General features: G+C 36.7%; 1 protein-coding gene and 1 pseudogene across 19 annotated transcripts in view; one reads left to right on the top strand and one right to left on the bottom strand.

The window, feature by feature from the left end:
* The window catches only part of EHBP1 (EH domain binding protein 1), a 399,042-nt gene that overhangs the window by 313,324 nt on the left and 66,625 nt on the right, over positions 1-19,093 (bottom strand). For all 19 annotated transcript variants that reach the window (XM_058429082.1, XM_058429086.1, XM_058429083.1 and 16 more), the window contains one exon: positions 1,744-1,801. In XM_058429082.1, coding sequence (XP_058285065.1) covers positions 1,744-1,801 — 58 coding nt within the window. The remainder of the gene's footprint in view (positions 1-1,743; positions 1,802-19,093) is intronic.
* LOC116484041 (large ribosomal subunit protein uL22-like) lies at positions 9,040-9,634 on the top strand (annotated as a pseudogene).

The following is a 19,093-nucleotide window of genomic DNA, read 5'->3' on the forward strand; positions in this document are numbered from 1 at the left end:
ACTTGGACACAGGAAGAGGAACATCACACACACGGGGCCTGTCGTGGGGCGGGGGGAGAGGGGAGGAATAGCATTAGGAGATATACCTAATGTAAATGACGAGTTAATGGGTGCAGCACACCAACATGGCACATGTATACATATGTAACAAACCTGCACATTGTGCACATGTACCCTAGAACTTAAAGTATAATAAAAAAAAAGAAAAAAGTGATGAAAACAGTCTGTATCTTCACAGAAGTGGTAATTATACAAGTATACATATTGATCAAAGCTTACTGAATTATAAAATTAAGATCTGTGTATTACACATATGTAAGTTTTAGCTCAATAAAAATAAAAGACTTGAAAAGAAGCCCTAAACAAAAATTTTAAATACAGAAAATTGTAGGATTTCAATTAAAACTAATAAAGTTTTCTTCATGCAGGTCTACTTGTAGAAAAACCAACATTCAGTAAACATTCTTGTGGTCATTGCACACTAATAAAAAATATAGTCACATTTATTTTAGAGCAGAATTTTGTTTTTAGAGACAGTCTCACTCTGTCACCCAGGCTGGAGTGCAGTGGCACAATCCTAGCTCAATAAAGCCTCAAACTCCTGGGCTCAAGCGATCCTCTCACCTCAACCTCTTGAGTAGCTGGGACTACAGGTGCATCACTACACTTGGCTAATTTTTTGTTTTTGTTTTTGTTTTTGTTTTTGTAGAGATGGGATCTCACTATGTTTCCCAGGCTGGTCTTAAATTCCTAGCCTCAAGTGATCCTCCTGCCTTGGCCTCCCAAAGTGCCAGGATTACAGGCATAAGGATAGAATCTGGCCAGGATAGAATTTTTAAAATATCTGTAGAACTGTTATTGAATATTATAAAATTCTGTTCCACTCCCCACAAACAAAATTATCAGTACTAAGAGAAATTAAAATCTTCGAAAAATCCAACTCCTGTTCTGCACCCCAGCAACAGACTCAGACAACTCATAACTCCTTAAGCGTGCCCTAACTTCGTCATCTTGTAATCTAAATAAATTAATCTTAGGTACAATTTTGTAAGTAGTACTTGTTTAATCATTAATTCTTAACACTGTAGTACAGAGAAGTTACTTAACTATTATGTTATTCAAGGCTACTGTCTCAGTCCATTTGTGTTCCTGTAACAACATGCTGCAGACTGAGTAATAAATAAAGAGTAGAAATCTATTTTCTCACAGTTCTAAGGGCTAGAAGTTCAAGATCAAGGCATTGGCATCTGGTGAGGGTCTTCTTAGTGCATCCTCATGTGGCAGAAGGCAGAAGGGCAAAAAGGAAACAAACTCCCTCTATCAAGTCCTTTTATAAGGATGCCTAATTGAATTCACAAGGGAGAAGTCCTTACCCTAATCACTTCTTAAAGGTCCCCCACCTCCTTATATTAGGTTGGTGCAAAAGTAACTGCAGTTTTTGCTATTACTTTTAAGGCAAAACTGCAATTACTTTTGCACCAACCTGTTCTATTACATTGGCAACACCTGATTTTTTTCAAACCATAGCAATTACCAAATCCAAGACCAAAACTCAGGTATCTGGCTCCCGTTTTAAGAACAAGTAGTTAAAAGATTATAGCATCTGATCAATCAATTTTCAGTAGACAATCAAGAAAAAAAACAAAACATCAAGTAATATTTTAAAATATTCTACACTGGAACCAGAGCAGTTTGCTAATTTGTATTCAACAATTAGGTAAGAAATTTAGAAAATACACTAACCTTGGAAGACTTCCTTCGGCTTCTTCTGGTCCAAACTACCACCAGTTTATCTGGTTGCCTGCCAAACAGAAAAAAGGTTAAACGTAATTTATCTTAAATAAATATTCATTTTAGTGCCTTTAAAAGGGCAAAAATGTCATCTGTTTTAGGTTACATAAAGCAGCTACTGTTACAATAAAGCTCTATCAAATATAGTAGATGTTAACTACAGATGTGACCTAATTTGCATAACTAATATTTCCTCCGTGTCCTTTTCCAACAATACTTTAGCAAGTTAAATCACAGGGACAAACCAAGTAAAATAAAATATTTAGAACTGGTTACTATTTTAAAAAGAAAAAAGGCACACACATACCTTCTCCAAAAATTAACACCATACTTCTAACACATTATCCCCTTTAATGTGAAGTAAATAGGCATAAAAAGGGCACTTCCAAAATAATTTAAATCTATGAATTCACTACTTTTGCATCTCTATATCTCATGAACAATGCTTGTGGTTTTTAAAACTTTATTATAGTCAATCATCTCAATTATCTTCATTAAAAAATACAGTACTGAAAAAATAGGCAAGGTATCTACTATTATCCCTATTTTAATTAAGCTTAAAAGACTATTAAGCTAAATAATCAAAAGCTCTGGCAGAACCAAGACTGAAATACAGGTCTTCTAATCTCAGATTTCTCTTCTCTATCTTCCACTAATATAAAGTCAAACAAAAATAATACATTTTCAGGTAAAATTAGGTTGGTGCAAAAGTAACTGCGGTTTTTCCCATTCCTTTTAATGACTAAAACCGCAATTACTTTTGCATCAACCTAATACAACTAAGTTCTCTTTTGTTCTTATGAAAAACATCAAGATTATGATTATCACTTATTTTACTTAAATTTTCATTTTAAAAAATCCTAGATAAAAGCTTCTTAACCAAGAAATGAATGTCATACTCATCTTGTTGACCTTCACCACTTTCTATGTCCTGGTCATTTTACACTGGAATCCCTTGCTTTCAGCAGATAACCTTTCCTTCTATTTCATTTAATTAAATACATATATATATATATATAAAAGGCCTCCAGCCTTAAACTCCTCACTCAGTGATCCACCTACAAACCTATACTGCTATCTAGAGAGAGTCATACCAATGGAAAAACAAACAACCCTTAAAAGAAAAACAAAAAAATACCTTGTTCAACACAGAAACCTGCACTAGGACAATTACAGTGAGCAAGAATGGGGTGCAGTATAACAACATGATAGATGGGGTTGGGAAGAAGGTATGATCAATGAAGGCAAGTTAACAAGAGGAGAACAGCAGCCACAAATGTAAGCTACTTCATTTGAAAACATTGATGGCTTGCCAGAACATTTTACCTAGATTACTGCACTAACCTCTTCACTTATGCTCTCATCTCCACAGCTCCAGCACAATTTCAACTCTGAAATTATATTTCGACAGTAGTTTTATAGAAATGCTATCTTACAGTTTTTCCTTGTTTATCATCCTATGCTGGGCTCTTACATTGAAGGTACCACCAACTGGTCCTTGCAGGTTGAATTTTATAGGTTTACTTGACTGAAAGAGTATTCTATTGTATTTTAAACTGAAACTCTTTTAGAAAGTTCTTATTTAAATGCCTTTAAACAAGGCCTATGCTGTCCAGATTAGGAGAGCCTCCAAAACTACCAACTGCTTCACACCTGACAAGCTTCACTCCTTAAAATGATCTATCTGGACCCTACGTGCATTTGGCCCTGTGACACCCTTGTTTCTCAACATGGCTTGTAAGGCATTTCACTCACCACTTGACTCTGATCTATCTCTCTAGCTGTATAACCTGCAAATATCTCATAGGCATCTTGCTCTATAACCAACCCCTGAACACATATTTCTTCATTTCTTCACATCTTTGCAATGTTACAATGTTTAAAAAAAACACACACAAAAAAACTTCCTCTTCCATTTTTCTACCTAGTAAAGCCCTAATTTATCATTTTCTCTGTGTAACCCTGACTATTTCTCATGTCATCTCCTGCCCCATCCCCTCCCACTCATTCAATATTCTAAGCCTCAGAGTTAATTACGCCTGTGTTCCCAATAATAACCTAGACACACCTATTTTCTATTTTAATACTCTGTATACCTTATACTGTAGTTATTATTTCTGTCTCTCCCACTAGACTGCACTATTTTATCAACCATATCTTATTTATCTTTGTATTCCTAGCAACTAATAATCTAGTACAAGGTTGAGGCAATGAATATGCGGCACGGAATAAACCTTAAGTTTCATCCAGGAGCTCCCAATTGGTTAATTATAATTGATGAGGTCCAACTGAAGCCAGTAGCTATATAATATATCATCTCTACAACTCATCCAAGCTTTGCAGGGATCCTCATTCTTGCTGCACATTAAAATAAAAACTCTAGGGAAGCGTTTGTAAATACTGATACCTAGGTTCCAGCCCTGGATAATCTGATTTAATTGGTCTAGTGTGCAGTTTTTAAAATTTCACAGGTGACTCTAATGTGCAGCCAAGGCTGACAACCACTGTTTGACTTGAAAGTCTAGTGAGGCATTACCTGTCATGGCAATGACAGTGTCTCCCCTACACAACATCCTCCTAGTGCCACCTGAACTGTTGCCTCATTCTAATGCTTAGCACCCTCCTGCCACTTAACGCATCTCAGTGCTTCAGAAAATGAAAGCTTTTTAGCATAAAAAAGCAAGAAGGGTGGTCTCCTAAGCTGTATATATGCCTGATGTTCCAAGAATGTAAATAGATCAAAAGTCACTTATTTATGAATGCCCCCAGAGATGGCTAAACATTTTGTGATTTTAAGTCATGTTCACATTTTAAATATCTTCACTAGAAATCAGTCGACTATTTAATTATCAGAAACAAACTGAGGCAGAGTGTTCTAAAATAAAGAACTGCTGTGGGTTATTATTCTCAATAGAAGCGTACCAAGAACCACATGACTGGCTGTCCACAATTAATATTTTAAGCATTCATGCTACACTAGAAAAGAACCATTAAATATTTACTTGTATACTCCCAAGAGACCAGAGACAGGACAGTTGTGAGAGTTTTCTCCAACTACCAACAAACCTGCAATTATGTAACTTCCTATCAAAAAAGTCAAGAAAACCTGATAGACAGGGTTTCAGAGAGAATTCAACAATCACATATTTAACATCTCTATCCCATCACTTCAGTTTAGTTAGTAGGTAACCCTATATATAATACACATTTTTATATATTACATATAAACATTTTATGGACATACACATAAAATGTATGCACAGTCACACTTCCTGTGAAATCTGTCTAAAGGGCTCCATTGGAAAATTTGAGGCCTTTTGGTGGGCTTGTTCAAGGAAGGAAATTGTGCATTTAAAAATAAAGATTTAACACCTTCTATCCTATCTCCAAAGCCATTAAAAAGGAACATCTTGAATCCGAAGATGGCATGCTTTGTCTCAAATTGTGCTCTTGATGTCAAATTCTGGAGAGGAAGAAAGAGGCCAGGAAAAAGGACAGCAGTGAGGAAGAGCACAGAGGATTGAAGTGGAGATGAGAGGAGAAGCTAAAAGGAGAGCTACAATATTCAGATTATAAAGCAATTAGCTTGAGCTTTCCCTGGCATGCAACTAAGGCATGCCCTCCTCTTCACCACTAAGTGAGCTACTGTGTAAGAAAACTAAGTTTAAAGAAAAACATTTCTGACTTAAATTTTAACTCCTTTACTCTTTTCCACTCTCTGATTATGACACGTGTGAGGTGAAACTTTAAAAGCCATGAGAAAAACCCAGAACTATCACATGAAAACCAGTCCCATCATTTTCCATAATCATAATAAGCATTCAACAAATATTTTACTGAATGCCTACTATGTTCCTGACACCATGCTGAGCAATGGAGATAGAAGGATGAAAGAAAGATCCACTGGAAGTTCACAATCTAGTGGGGAGACAGACCATTAAACCAACTACCCTAGTCCAGGCACAACCTTGGAGAACATAGAGAAGATGAAAAGACCTTAGCTTAAAGAAACTATTTATAAATATCTCAGGAAACAACATGAACAGTGGCAGAAAGAATCTGCCCAACCACAGAGATCACTAAATTTAAAAATTATACAAACTGTAATTTACAATGACATTTTCAATGTAAAGCCCAACAAAAGATGAGTGACTTATTACAGTATGTCTATTTACTAGAAAATCACAGAGGCATTAAAAACATTTTCTAAGAACATTTGCAAACATAGGACAATGCTTAGGATATCGCGGTCAGTTTATTTCATATAGATTTTAATATTTCTATACGATATAATAAGAGAAGAACCAAGAGGAAATACCTCAAAATGCTATCTGTGTTTATTACTGGGAAGTAAAATTACGTGTCATTATACTTTTCTGTATTTTCTACCATGAATTCATATTACTTTATGCTGGTGGGAGGTATTTAAATGTGTGGAGTGAGCTATTAAAAATAAATCAGTTGCACACTTACTAAGAAGTAGAATAAATAAATACATACAAATCAGCACTTTTAAGTTTGGAATTAATTATGAAGAGACAGAATTAAATAAATTAATTTTTTTAAATTTCAGAGAAATCAAAAAGCCCTCAAACAACTAAATTGTTTTCCAAGTAAGCAGAAGTGGGGGAGTAGTGTTCTTTGTCTTAACATATATGTTCCCCTAAGATCTGAGCAAAATTTTTTAATAGGCCCCACTTGACTCTGGCAACCTCCCCTCCTTTTTTGATCGCTCCTTCAATTCCTGGGCCATTCTTTCTCAGGCATTCAAAGTCAATATGACATTCCAGTATGGGCTGGCCAGACCCAAACAATAATATGACAAATGCTTTTCAGACCACTCATTTTTTTCTATATCAATTAAAATTCCCATTTCTCCAGGCTAAGTATCTTAGGAGGTTATTAAGAGGAAAGGAATCTGGGGACAAAACTTGTATTAATTCAGGAGATATGAATTTATAAAAGTAGACCTTTCAAAGATGACATAGTACAGTTGTCTCTCCATATCTGTGGGGGATTGGCTCCAGGACCCCCAATGGATACGAAAATCTGAGGATGTTCAAGTTCCTTATATAAAATGATGCAGTATTTGCATATAACCTATACACATCCTCTTGTATACAGTCATACACTGCTTAACGATAGAGATATAGTCTGAGAAATGCATCATTAGGCAATTCTGTGCAAACATCATGAAGTGTACTTACACAAACCTAGACAGTATAACCTACCACATACCTAGACTATATGGTAGAGCCTATTGCTCCTAGGCTAGAAACCTGTACAGCATGTTACTGTATTGAATACTGTAGGTAATTTTAACACAACGGTTAAGTATTTGTGTATCTAAACATATATAAACATAGAAAAGGTGCAGTAAAATATACAGTATTATAATCTTATGGGACCACCTTCAGGTATGTGGTCTGTTGACCAAAACATTCTTCTGCACTGTATGACTAAGTTTAAATCATCTCTAGATTACTATACCTAATGCAACAATGTAAATACTATATAAATAGTTGTTATGCTGTATTGTTTATATTATTTTTTGTTATTATATTGTTATTTCTATTGGTTTTTTTCCCTGAATATTTTCAAGTCACAGTTAGCTGAATCCACAGATTCAGAACCTGTGGATAAGGAGGGCAGACTGTATGTAGAAGAGAATTCTAGACTGGGAATTAGTTCTGATACTAAGTGACCTTAGAAATATCTTTTACTTTCTCTGAGCCTATTCCCTAATTTATCAAGTGAAGGGACTGCACTAAAATCTCAACAGTTAAAAAACAAACAAAGAAACAACAACAAAAACACTGACACTAATTGGCTAAATATTTGGTAGTTTAAAAGCAAAATGAAAAATTCAGAAATAGGGTAAAGAATATGAGGCAAGGACATTTGTCTCCTGTCTATTCACAATCTAGAGGTAGCTAATATTAGCACCTTTGAACAATATTATGAAAGGGGAAGTAATAACTTTTAGCAGAGCAGTAAACTGACTATCAGATTTATGCTCCCTGTCCAAAGCACAATGTTAATCACAAGAGGTATTACAAGAAGTACCCTACTCCCAGCCTTTTCCAACCACCACCACCACGCTGGCATTAAGATGGGGTCACATCATACTTCTCACCACTAGAACATGAGAAGGGGTCTATGTCACTTCTGGAGTAAATGCATAATAAACTAGTATATTTCCCCACACTATCTAAATGGACAGGATTCTAGAACAGAGAAGAGGGCATAAGACAAGAGTAGCCTGGGCTCCTGAGTGACCACACAGAAGGCCAGTTGACCTGGAACACCCTCTCTACATTGAGAAGTGAGCTAAAAATAAACTTTTGTTAGGTTAACCAACTTGGATTTCTGGGTGTATCTGCTACAGTAACCCCTCAATGTTCTAGAAAACTCAGTAAATTAAAAAAAAAACACATAACAATAATAGTTGCTGTCTTGTAAAAGCTTACATTTCAAAGTGCTGAGACCGAATTTATCCTTTTTATGTCCTATCAGTTTTGTATGAAATCACTATTTCAAAAAAATAAAAGATAGCTGTACCTCAAAACTTGGAAAGCCTCCAAGCTTTTCCTAAATTAAAAATGAGGAACTGTAAGTCTTTGGAACACAAAAAATACAACACATTTCTCTCACCACAGAATCCAGGATATGCTTAAAATAAGAAAAAAAGAGATCAAAACATTAATACCAAACTTAACTGAATAGGCACTTCACTAACAAGGTTATTTCTTTTAGGGAAAAGGACTCTTAGCCACAAATGAACATTTCATGGTAGGATGCTGTGAATATTTAAACAAGAAAGGGGGAGATTGTCTTATCACAGAAATACTCTAACTTTACTATTTCTCAAGTAATTATTTTTATCCTTCAGTAGGTACATCTGCCTCCCATTAAACTACCACTGCCACAGCTCCAGTTGATTATACTCCTTTATGCTTACTCACAAGAGTTATTTAGCAAGCTGCAGTAATTATTCAATAGGGAAAAAAACTGTACAAATACAAGACAAAGTACATACATAGGATATATTTCTTTTCTGTAAAAATAAAGGACAATTCTAATAATAAAAGATGCAAAACATCTTTGTCAGTTAAATAAAAATACTTCTTTTTACTTATATTTTTGTGTCATTCTATTGTTTAAAAATATTTTAACAGAGTGATTACTTTTAGTTAAAAATAACTGATAATGCCTCTTTCCCTAAGCAGCCTAAGGTAATCTGTGAAAATGGTTAACTATTCACTCCACCCGGAGAACCCCACGAAATCATGCAAATCAAGAGGTTCCAATCTTCGTGTTCACTTTAAGAACACTCGTGAAACTGCTCAAGCCATCAAGGGTATGCATATATGAAAAGCCACGAAGTATCTGAAAGATGTCACTTTACAGAAACAGTGCATACCATTCCGACGTTACAATGGTGGAGTTGGCAGGTGTGCGCAGGCCAAGCAGTGGGGCTGGACACAAGGTCAGTGGCCCAAAAAGAGTGCTGAATTTTTGCTGCACATGCTTAAAAACGCAGAGAGTAATACTGAACTTAAGGGTTTAGACGTAGATTCTCTGGTCATTGAGCATATCCAAGTGAACAAAGCACCTAAGACGCGCCGCCAGACCTACAGAGCTCATGGTCGGATTAACCCATACGTGAGCTCTCCCTGCCACATTGAGATGATCCTTACAGAAAAGGAACAGATTGTTCTTAAACCAGACGAGGAGGTTGCCCAGAAGAAAAAGATATCCCAGAAGAAACTGAAGAAACAAAAACTTATGGCACGGGAGTAAATTCAGCATTAAAATAAATGTAATTAAAAGGAAAAAAAAATAAAAATAAATAAATAAATAAATAACTGATAATGCAAATGAACTTTTCTGACAGTTATTTCTAATATCTATATGCCAGTATTTAGAAACAGCACCTCAAATTGAGGAAACATAGTTTGAAGTTTGGCATATTACAGCAGAGTGTACTTTCAGATGGGCCATCAAAATAAATAAATAAATAAATATCTTACTAACAACAGTATAAAGAATTTATAATTTTTCTTTATTTTTTTTTTTGAGACAGGCTCTCACTCTAGCCCAGGCTGGAGTACAATGGAGTGATCATAGCCCACTGCAGCCTCAGACTCCTGGTCTCAAGCAACCCTCCTGCTTCAGCCTCCTGAGTAGCTAGGACTACAGGCACATGCCACCACAACAGCTAATTTTAAAATTTTTTTGTAGAGATTGCTATGTTGCCCAGGCTGGTCTCCAACTCCAGGTTTCAAGTGATCCTCCTGCCTCAGCCTCCCAAAGTGTTGGGATCCCAGGCGTGTGCTACCACACAAGGCCTAATTTTTCTAATATAAGGATATTTGTAAGACAAACAGCACTATAATGAATCACTGCTGTATATGTGTGCAATATTGGTCTTCTCAAATACTTCATACTTCATTGTTTTATAGTATCACCCATAATGACTCCTTTAATTTAGCATATTATTTACTCTTCTCTTTTTTTCTAGACCTATTGCAAGAAGCCTCACGTGTCACTAAAACAAATATTAGTATACCCATGTTATATACCTGGTTCCCTGGAATTGAAGTTAGTAGAAAAAAAAAAATCTATCAATCTGACCATTCCTCAGTCCAAACAATCATATTCACAATTTCATCTCAACACACTTCTATAATTACTGCAATTGTGTGTTTTGGATGACTACATTTGTCTGTCTTGTTTCTGACCTTAAGGGTCTCAAGAGATTTCCTGGTATTCAAAAAGCATATATTGAGAAGAGGGCAGAAAAACAGTATGATAGATAAAAGAATCACATGAAGACAACTTTCTTCTGGTTGCATCATCTAAGCCTCAAGATGTTCCTCATCTGTGAAGTAAGAATACAGGACCAATGTAACGAATAGTTAAGATATATGAAGTGCTTAGTGGAGCGCTTTGCTTTCAGCAACTTCTCCAAAAACATTAGCAACCTGTCCATGTGTATGAGAGCTTCCAAATAGCTTTGTACAGTCTCTCTCTTAAATGTGAACAGGCAACCAAAGATCATCTAAGGAAAGCCTCCAATATGAAAGAAAACAGGCTAAAAAGAAGAAAAAGAACGTGAAGGAAACCGAGACAATATCACCAGTATGCTCAGAGGTATTAAAGACATTACACTCATGAAAAATATCAAAGGAATATTTAATACATAAGAAAGTGTTCTGAAAATTACGTCATTATTTTTCATTAGGTGAGCAAAAAATGCAGAGTTGGAATATAAATTTGAAGAAATTTTCCAGAACTAGAATAAACAGCTATTTTAAAAGAGAGAAATACAGGAAATTTAGATAAATCCAGAAGGCTAAATATCTGACTATCCCCAGTACAGCAGAGAAAAAAGATCCTAAGATGTCATTTATGCTGGATGCTTTGAGACAGACCTTTCCAAAGTGGAGCAGGACACCTGTGGCCTCCAGGTGAGGAAAGGAACTGATGAATTACCAATGTGTTTAACTGTTTGAGGGGGATTTTGAGAGGTAACAGGTAAGTTTAAGAATAATAATGATACACACACTGTAGGGTCATAAGGGAAGGGGGGGAGGACAAAACAAAATTAGTAATTATTAACACAAGGAAATTTTTAAAAAATGGAAATGTGATAATACTATAGGGCTCAGCTGCTAACTATGTTTACTAAGTCACAATGAATTCTGACCTAACTCTGATAGACCTGACTGGTAAGTGAGGGAATGGGAAAAGAGAAGGGTAAGTATGCTTCAGGGAGGATATGATAAGAGGGCTAAATCCTCACCTACCAAATCAACAAGCTAGTAGATAGAGTCCATAATCAAAAAAGTAAAAGAACAGTTGAAAGTATGCTGCTGAACAATAAAATACCACTTCATACCCATTAGGAAGGCTACTAAAAAAAAGACAAAGGCCAGGCACAGTGGCTTGTGCCTATAATCCCAACAACTTGAGAGGGCAAGTCAGGAAGATCACTTGAAGCCATGAGTTCAAGACCAGCTTGGACAACATAACGAGACCTTGTCTCTACAAAAAATTAAAAAATTAGCCGGACATGATGGCATGACCCTGTAGTCCTAGCTACTTGGGAGGCTAAGAGGGAAGAATCATCTGAGCCCAGGAGTTTAAGGTTACAGTGAGCTATGATCACACCACTGCACTCTAGCCTGCCTGAGAAAGCAAGACCCTGCCTCTAAAAAAAACTCTTTTTTTTTTTTAAAGACAGACAATAACAAGGGCTGGCAAGGATATGATGAAACTGGAACCCTAATACATGGCTGGTGGGACTGCTATGAAAAATAGTCCGGCAGTTCCTCAAAAGTTAAACACAGTCTTCCAGTTTGCCGCTCCATCCTAACAAGTAAAAAGCAGAACAAGCTGAAATATCAACAACTCTTCTTAGATCCATAACAGAAATGAGGTCGCAGAACAAACCACTGCCCCCAAATTTAGAGAGACTAGCAGGTGAATACAAAGAATCACAACTTACCAGAGCTGAAACCTCTGCAGGAACCAGTACTTGGGTAGGGAAAACTGAACTGTAATTGATCAACTACTGAAGGCTCAGTATGGACAAATCTGAGAGATAAAAACTCCAGGGAGACCCAGTCGCGGGGAAAAGGGGAAGCACATTTTTGGGAGTTTTACCTCCTGTAGCTTTACCACATTCTCACAGTGAATAACAGAGAAAAATCCCCTCATGATCCCAACAAGGAAAGGGGGAAATAAACCATTTTGAATTATCCCAGAGCATTCTGTTCTTAACGAGGTCTGACTCATTAAGACAAGAGAAACTGTTTAACTAGAACCTAGCCTGCTGGGGTTTTATCAGAGCCTAACTGACCTGGGAAAAGGAAAATACCCAACTCCAGCCCACTCTAGCCATCCTGCCCCACCTAAGCACTAAACAAAGCACTTCCATAGTTCACAGTCCAGAGGCACAGACTCACTAAAAGACTGAGACTTAATCATAGGACTATAGAATGTTCCCCCAACCCCAGTCCTTACTGAATCACTAAAGGCCTACTACAGCAGTTCCTTTTACCCAGTACATTACATCTGGCTATCAAGAAAAATACTACAAGGCATAATAAAAGGCAAAAAACAGAGTTTGAAGAGACAGAGCAAGCATCAAAACCACATTCAGATATGGCAGGGATACTGGAATACTTAGACCAGTAATTTAAACAGCTATAATTAATATACTAAGGGCTCTAATGGATAAAGTATATGGCATGCAAGAACAGATGGGCAAAGTAAGCAGAGAGACGGAAATACTAAGAAAGAACCAACCAAAATAAAATAAAATAAAATGCTAGAGATCAAAAACACTATGATGGAAATGAAGAATGCTCTTGATAGGCTTACTGGTAGACTGTACTTAGCTGAGGAAGAAAAATCTCTGAGCTTGGGGATATCACAATAGAAATTTCCAAAACTAAAAATCAAAGAGGGGCTGGGCACAGTGGCTCACGCCTACAATCCCAGCGCTTTGCGAGGCCAAGGAGTTCGAGACCAGCCTGGCCAACATGGCAAAACCCCATCTCTACTAAAAATACAAAAATTAGCCAGGCATGGTGGTGCACACCTGTAATCCCAGGTACTCAGGAGGCTGAGGCAGAATTGCTTGAACCTAAGAGGCAGAAGTTGCAATGGGCCGAGAACGCACCACTGTATTCCAGCCTGGGCAATAGAACAAGACTCTGTCTCAAAAAAAAAAAAAAAAAAAAAAAAAAAGAGTAACAAAAAAAAAATATACTACAAAAAAAAAAAAAAAAAAAAAAAGGGAAAAAAAAAAAAAAAATAAAAAAAAAAAAAAACAGAATAGAATATCCAAAGACTGTGGAACAACTATAAAAGATGTCAATACACATAATAGAAATACCAGAAGCAGAGGAAAAAGAAAAGGGAACAGAAGAAATATTTGAAACAATAATGACTGAGAATTTCTCCAAATTAAAGTCAGACAGCAAACCACAGATGTAGGAACCTCAGAGAATACCAAGCAGGATAAAGGCCAAAAAACCTACACTTAGGCATATCCATTTCAAACTACAGAAAATCAAAGATAAAAAAATCCTGAAAGAAGTCAGAGGAAATAAATACCTTACCTATAGAGAAACAATAATTACTTCCAACTTCTCAGAAACCATGCAAACAAGAAGAGAGTGGAGTAAAATCTTTAAAGTGTTGAGAGAAAAAAAACCCACCAACGTGGAATTCTGTGCCCTCTGAAATTATCCTTCAAAAGTCAAAGAAAAATAAAGACTTTCTCAGACAAACAAAAATTAGATTTTATTGCCAGTAGATCTGCCTTGCCAGAAATGTTAAAAAGAGCTCTTTAGAGAGAAGGAAAGAAACATAGGTCAGAAATTCGAATCTACATAAGGAAGAATACCAAAGGATAAATAAATGAAGGTAAAAGGAAAACTTGTATTTGTCTCATACCTAATTGATCTAACAGATAACAGTTTATTTAAGATAATAAATAGCAACAACGTATTTGATTATATATCCTTTGTTAATATATATAGTGTGTATATGTACATATATGCTTATATATGCTTATATATAAGTGAAATGAATGACACCAATGATACAAGTGACTGCAGGGAAGAATTAGGATTATTTTGTTATTATAAGGTACTCACACAACCTGTAGAAAGGTACAGTGTTACTTGAAAGTGGACCTGGATTAGTTTTAAATGTATATTGTAAACTCTAACGCAACCACACAAAAAAAAAGTTAAAAAAAAAAGAAGTATAACTGATAAGCCAAGAAAGGAGAGAAAATGGAATCATATAAAATGCTCAATTAAAACCACAAAAGGGGCCAGGAATGGCGGTTCACTCTTGTAATCCCAGCACTTTAGGAGGTGGAAGCAGGAGGATCACTTGATCCCAGGGGTTTGAGGCTAGCCTGAGCAACACAGTGAGCCCTCATCTCTACAAATAATTTGAGCCAGGCATGGTGGTGCATGCCTGTGGTCCCAGCTACTTGAGAGGCTGAGGTGGGATGATTGTTTGAGCCCAGGTGGTTGAGGCTGCAGTGTGCCGTGATCACACCACTGCACTCCAGCCTGGGTGACGGAGCGAGACCCCCATCTCAAAAAAAACCAGAAACCCACGGAAGGGCCATGCACAGTGGCTCATGCCTGTAAGCCCAGCACTTTGGGAAGCCAAGGTGGGAGGATCATTTAAACCTAGGAGTTCAAGACCAGCTTTGGCAACATAACGAGACCCTGTCTCTATTAAAACACACACATGCACACACACACACACTGTAGTAGCCCACCATATCAGTAGGGCTCCCATATAATAACAGGGAAATACAACTGAAATTCTAAAAGGCAGAAAAAGAGTGGAAAAAAGGTACAAAGAACAAAGGCAACAAATAGAGAACAGTAACAAATAAGGTAGACATTAACTACACCAAAAACCACTTTGAATGTCAGTGGTCTAAACGCACCAATTAAAAGATTGTCAGAGGTTCAAAAAACAAGACCCAATTTTATGTTTTCCATAAGAAACCTACTTTAAATATAAAGACAAGTATAGATTAAAAGTAAGTAGATGTAGACAAATATACCATGCTAATACTAATCAAAAGATTTGGTTGCTTACATGCTTGTGAAACAATCTACAATGAATTAAATATATATATAGTTTAAAAACAACAACAAATGTATCCATTTGAAACATCTCAAAAAAAAGACACAGGCCCCACATTTTTGTGAGTTTTACCTCCAAGAGCCCTACCAGGTTCTCTCACAGTGCAGACATAAGAATAAACTCAAAATGGATCCAAGATGGAAATGTTAAAATGGTTCTTTTTTTAAAAAAGGAAACCATATAAGTACTAGAAGAAAACATGAGTAAATTTCTATAAGCCTGGATAGAGAAATGCTTTCACTATGTCTCAAAATCAAGATGTAATATTAATAGACTATATTCAAAAAAAAAAAAAAGGCATACTGAAAAACAACATAAACAAAGTTATACATTAAGAAAATGGGAAAACTTATTTGCAATATAAGACACTGGTAAAGGAAAGACAAAAAGACTTCTACTTTCCAGTCAAGCATGTCAGGAGCCTGGAAGCTGTCACTTCTATCCCCACAACAAGAAAAAACAAACAAACTGAAAATCAACAACTCTTCTTAGATTCCTCAGAGAATTGAGGTCACAGGGCAAATCACTACCCCCAAAACTGGAATGAGAGGCAGACAAAGAGAATCACAACTTATAGGAGAAGCAGCCCAGGAACCAGTATGCTCCACAGTACCAGAGTAAGAAAGCCTAAATTGTAATTGACCAATTACTAGACGTTGGATGTGGACAAGTCTGAGAGTTAAAAACTCCCAGGAAGATCAGTCTTGGAAGGCCCCACATTTTTGTGAGTTTTATCTCCAAGAGCCCTACCAGGTTCTCTCACAGTGCAGACTGGATAAAAATACCCTCCTGCTTAGGGCAAAGAAGAGGAAAAGTAGCCACTTTGAAATACTTTCCCAAGCCTCTTAATAAGGCCCACCCTCAAGAGAAACTATTTTACTAGAAACCAAATGAACTGAGAGAAATGAAATAAACAACTCCAGTACCCTCTAGACTTCCTTTCTCACCTAAAGGGGAAAAAATTGAGGAGCACTGGGGAGGGTAAAGCCAAAAAACACAATCACTAAAAGCCTGATTATAGGACTACAGAATACTTCCCATTCCTCCACACGTTACCACCATATCAGCAGGGCTCCCATATAATAACAGGGAAATACAACTGAAAGAACTATCCAACTCAGACCTCAGTTAGGAAGAAATCTCTAGAGAAACTACAAGACAACAGAGGAGATTTTTTAAAAAAGGGGACACAGAATATTTTAGCCTCTGACACCTATAGCTATAGCTATGGTAAACAGTAAACAGAGCCCAACTCCTATCCAGATAAAGAGAAAACCTTTTACTAAAAATGCCTATTTATCTCAACTTCACATACCCAGTACATCATTTCCAGCTTTCAACAAAAAATCACAAGGTAGACCAAAAGACAAATCATTTTAAGAGACAGAACAAGCATCATAATCAAACTCAGAGGAGAGATAATGAAATGATCAGAACTGAAATTTAGAACAACTATGATTAATATGCTAAGGGTATTAATGGAAGCAGAGAAATAAAAACTCTTAAGAAAAAATCCAAAGGAAACACAAGAAATCAAAAACACTGTAACAGAAATGATGAATGCCTTTGATAGGCTCATCGAAAGACTGATGATAGTCAAGGAAATAAGTTAACTTGAGAAAATGTCAGTAGAAAACTCCAAAACTTTTTTTTTCTTTATTTATTATCATACTTTAGGTTTTAGGGTACATGTACACAATGTGCAGGTGTGTTACATATGTATCCATGTGCCATGTTGTTTTGCTGCACCCATTAACTCCTCATTTAGCATTAGGTGTATCTCCTAATGCTGTCCCTCCCCCCTTCCCCCACCCCACAACAGTCCCCGGAGTGTGATGTTCCCCTTCCTGTGTCCATGAGTTCTCATTGTTCAATTCCCACCTATGAGTGAGAACATGCGGTGTTTGGTTTTTTGTCCTTGCGATAGTTTACTGAGCATGATGTTTTCCAGTTTCATCCATGTCCCTACAAAGGACATGAACTCATCATTTTTTATGGCTGCATAGTATTCCATGGTGTATATGTGCCACATTTTCTTAATCCAGTCTATCGTTGTTGGACATTTGGGTTGGTTCCAACTCTTTGCTATTGTGAATAGTGCCGCAATAAACATACGTGTGCATGTGTCTTTATAGCAGCATGATTTATAGTCCTTTGGGTATATACCCAGTAATGGGATTGCTGGGTCAAATGGCATTTCTAGTTGTAGATCCCTGAAGAATCGCCACACTGACTTCCACAATGGTTGAACTAGTTTACAGTCCCACCAACAGTGTAAAAGTGGATCTCCACATCCTCTCCAGCACCTGTTGTTTCCTGACTTTTTAATGATGGCCATTCTAACTGGTGTGAGATGGTATCTCACTGTGGTTTTGATTTGCATTTCTCTGATGGCCAGTGATGATGAGCATTTTTTCATGTGTTTTTTGGCTGCATAAATTTCTTCTTTTGAGAAGTGTCTGTTCATGTCCTTTGCCCACTTTTGGATGGGGTTGTTTTTTTCTTGTAAATTTGTTTGAGTTCTTTGTAGATTCCGGATATTAACTCTTTGTCAGATGAGTAGGTTGCAAAAATTTTCTCCCATTCTGTAGGTTGCCTGTTCACTCTGATGGTAGTTTCTTTTGCTGTGCAGAAGCTCTTTAGTTTAATTAGATCCCATTTGTCAATTTTGGCTTTTGTTGCCATTGCTTTTGGTGTTTTAGACATGAAGTCCTTGCCCACACCTATGTCCCGAATGGTATTGCCTAGGTTTTCTTGTAGGATTTTAATGGTTTTAGGTCTAACATTTAAGTCTTTAATCCATCTTGAATTAATTTTTGTATAAGGTCTAAGGAAGGGATCCAGTTTCAGCTTTCTACATACGGCTAGCCAGTTTTCCCAGCACCATTTATTAAATAGGGAATCCTTTCGCCATTGCTTGTTTTTGTCAGGTTTGTCAAAGATCAGATAGTTGTAGATATGCAGCATCATTTCTGAGGGCTCTGTTCTGTTCCATTGATCTATGTCTCTGTTGTGGTACCAGTACCATGCTGTTTTGGTTACTGTAGCTTTGTAGTATAGTTTGAAGTCAGGTAGGGTGATGCCTCCAGCTTTGTTCTTTTGGCTTAGGACTGACTTGGCGATGCAGGCTCTTTTTTGGTTCCATATGAACTTTAAAGTAGTTTTTTCCAATTCTGTGAAGAAAGTCATTGGTAGCTTGATGGGGATGGCATTGAATCTATAAATTACTTTGGGCAGTATGGCCATTTTCACGATATTGATTCTTCCAACCCATGAGCATGGAATGTTCTTCCATTTGTTTGTATCCTCTTTGATTTCATTGAGCAGTGGTTTGTAGTTCTCCTTGAAGAGATCCTTCACATCCCTTGTAAGTTGGATTCCTAGGTATTTTATTCTCTTTGAAGCAATTGTGAATGGGAGTTCACTCATGATTTGGCTGTTTGTCTGTTATTGGTGTACAAGAATGCTTGTGATTTTTGTACATTGATTTTGTATCCTGAGACTTTGCTGAAGTTGCTAATCAGCTTAAGGAGATTTTGGGCTGACACAATGGGGTTTTCTAGATATACAATCATGTCATCTGCAAACAGGGACGGTTTGACTTCCT

The sequence above is a fragment of the Hylobates moloch genome, unplaced genomic scaffold (assembly GCF_009828535.3).
Source record: "Hylobates moloch isolate HMO894 unplaced genomic scaffold, HMol_V3 SCAFFOLD_15, whole genome shotgun sequence".
Taxonomy (NCBI): Eukaryota; Metazoa; Chordata; class Mammalia; order Primates; family Hylobatidae; genus Hylobates; species Hylobates moloch.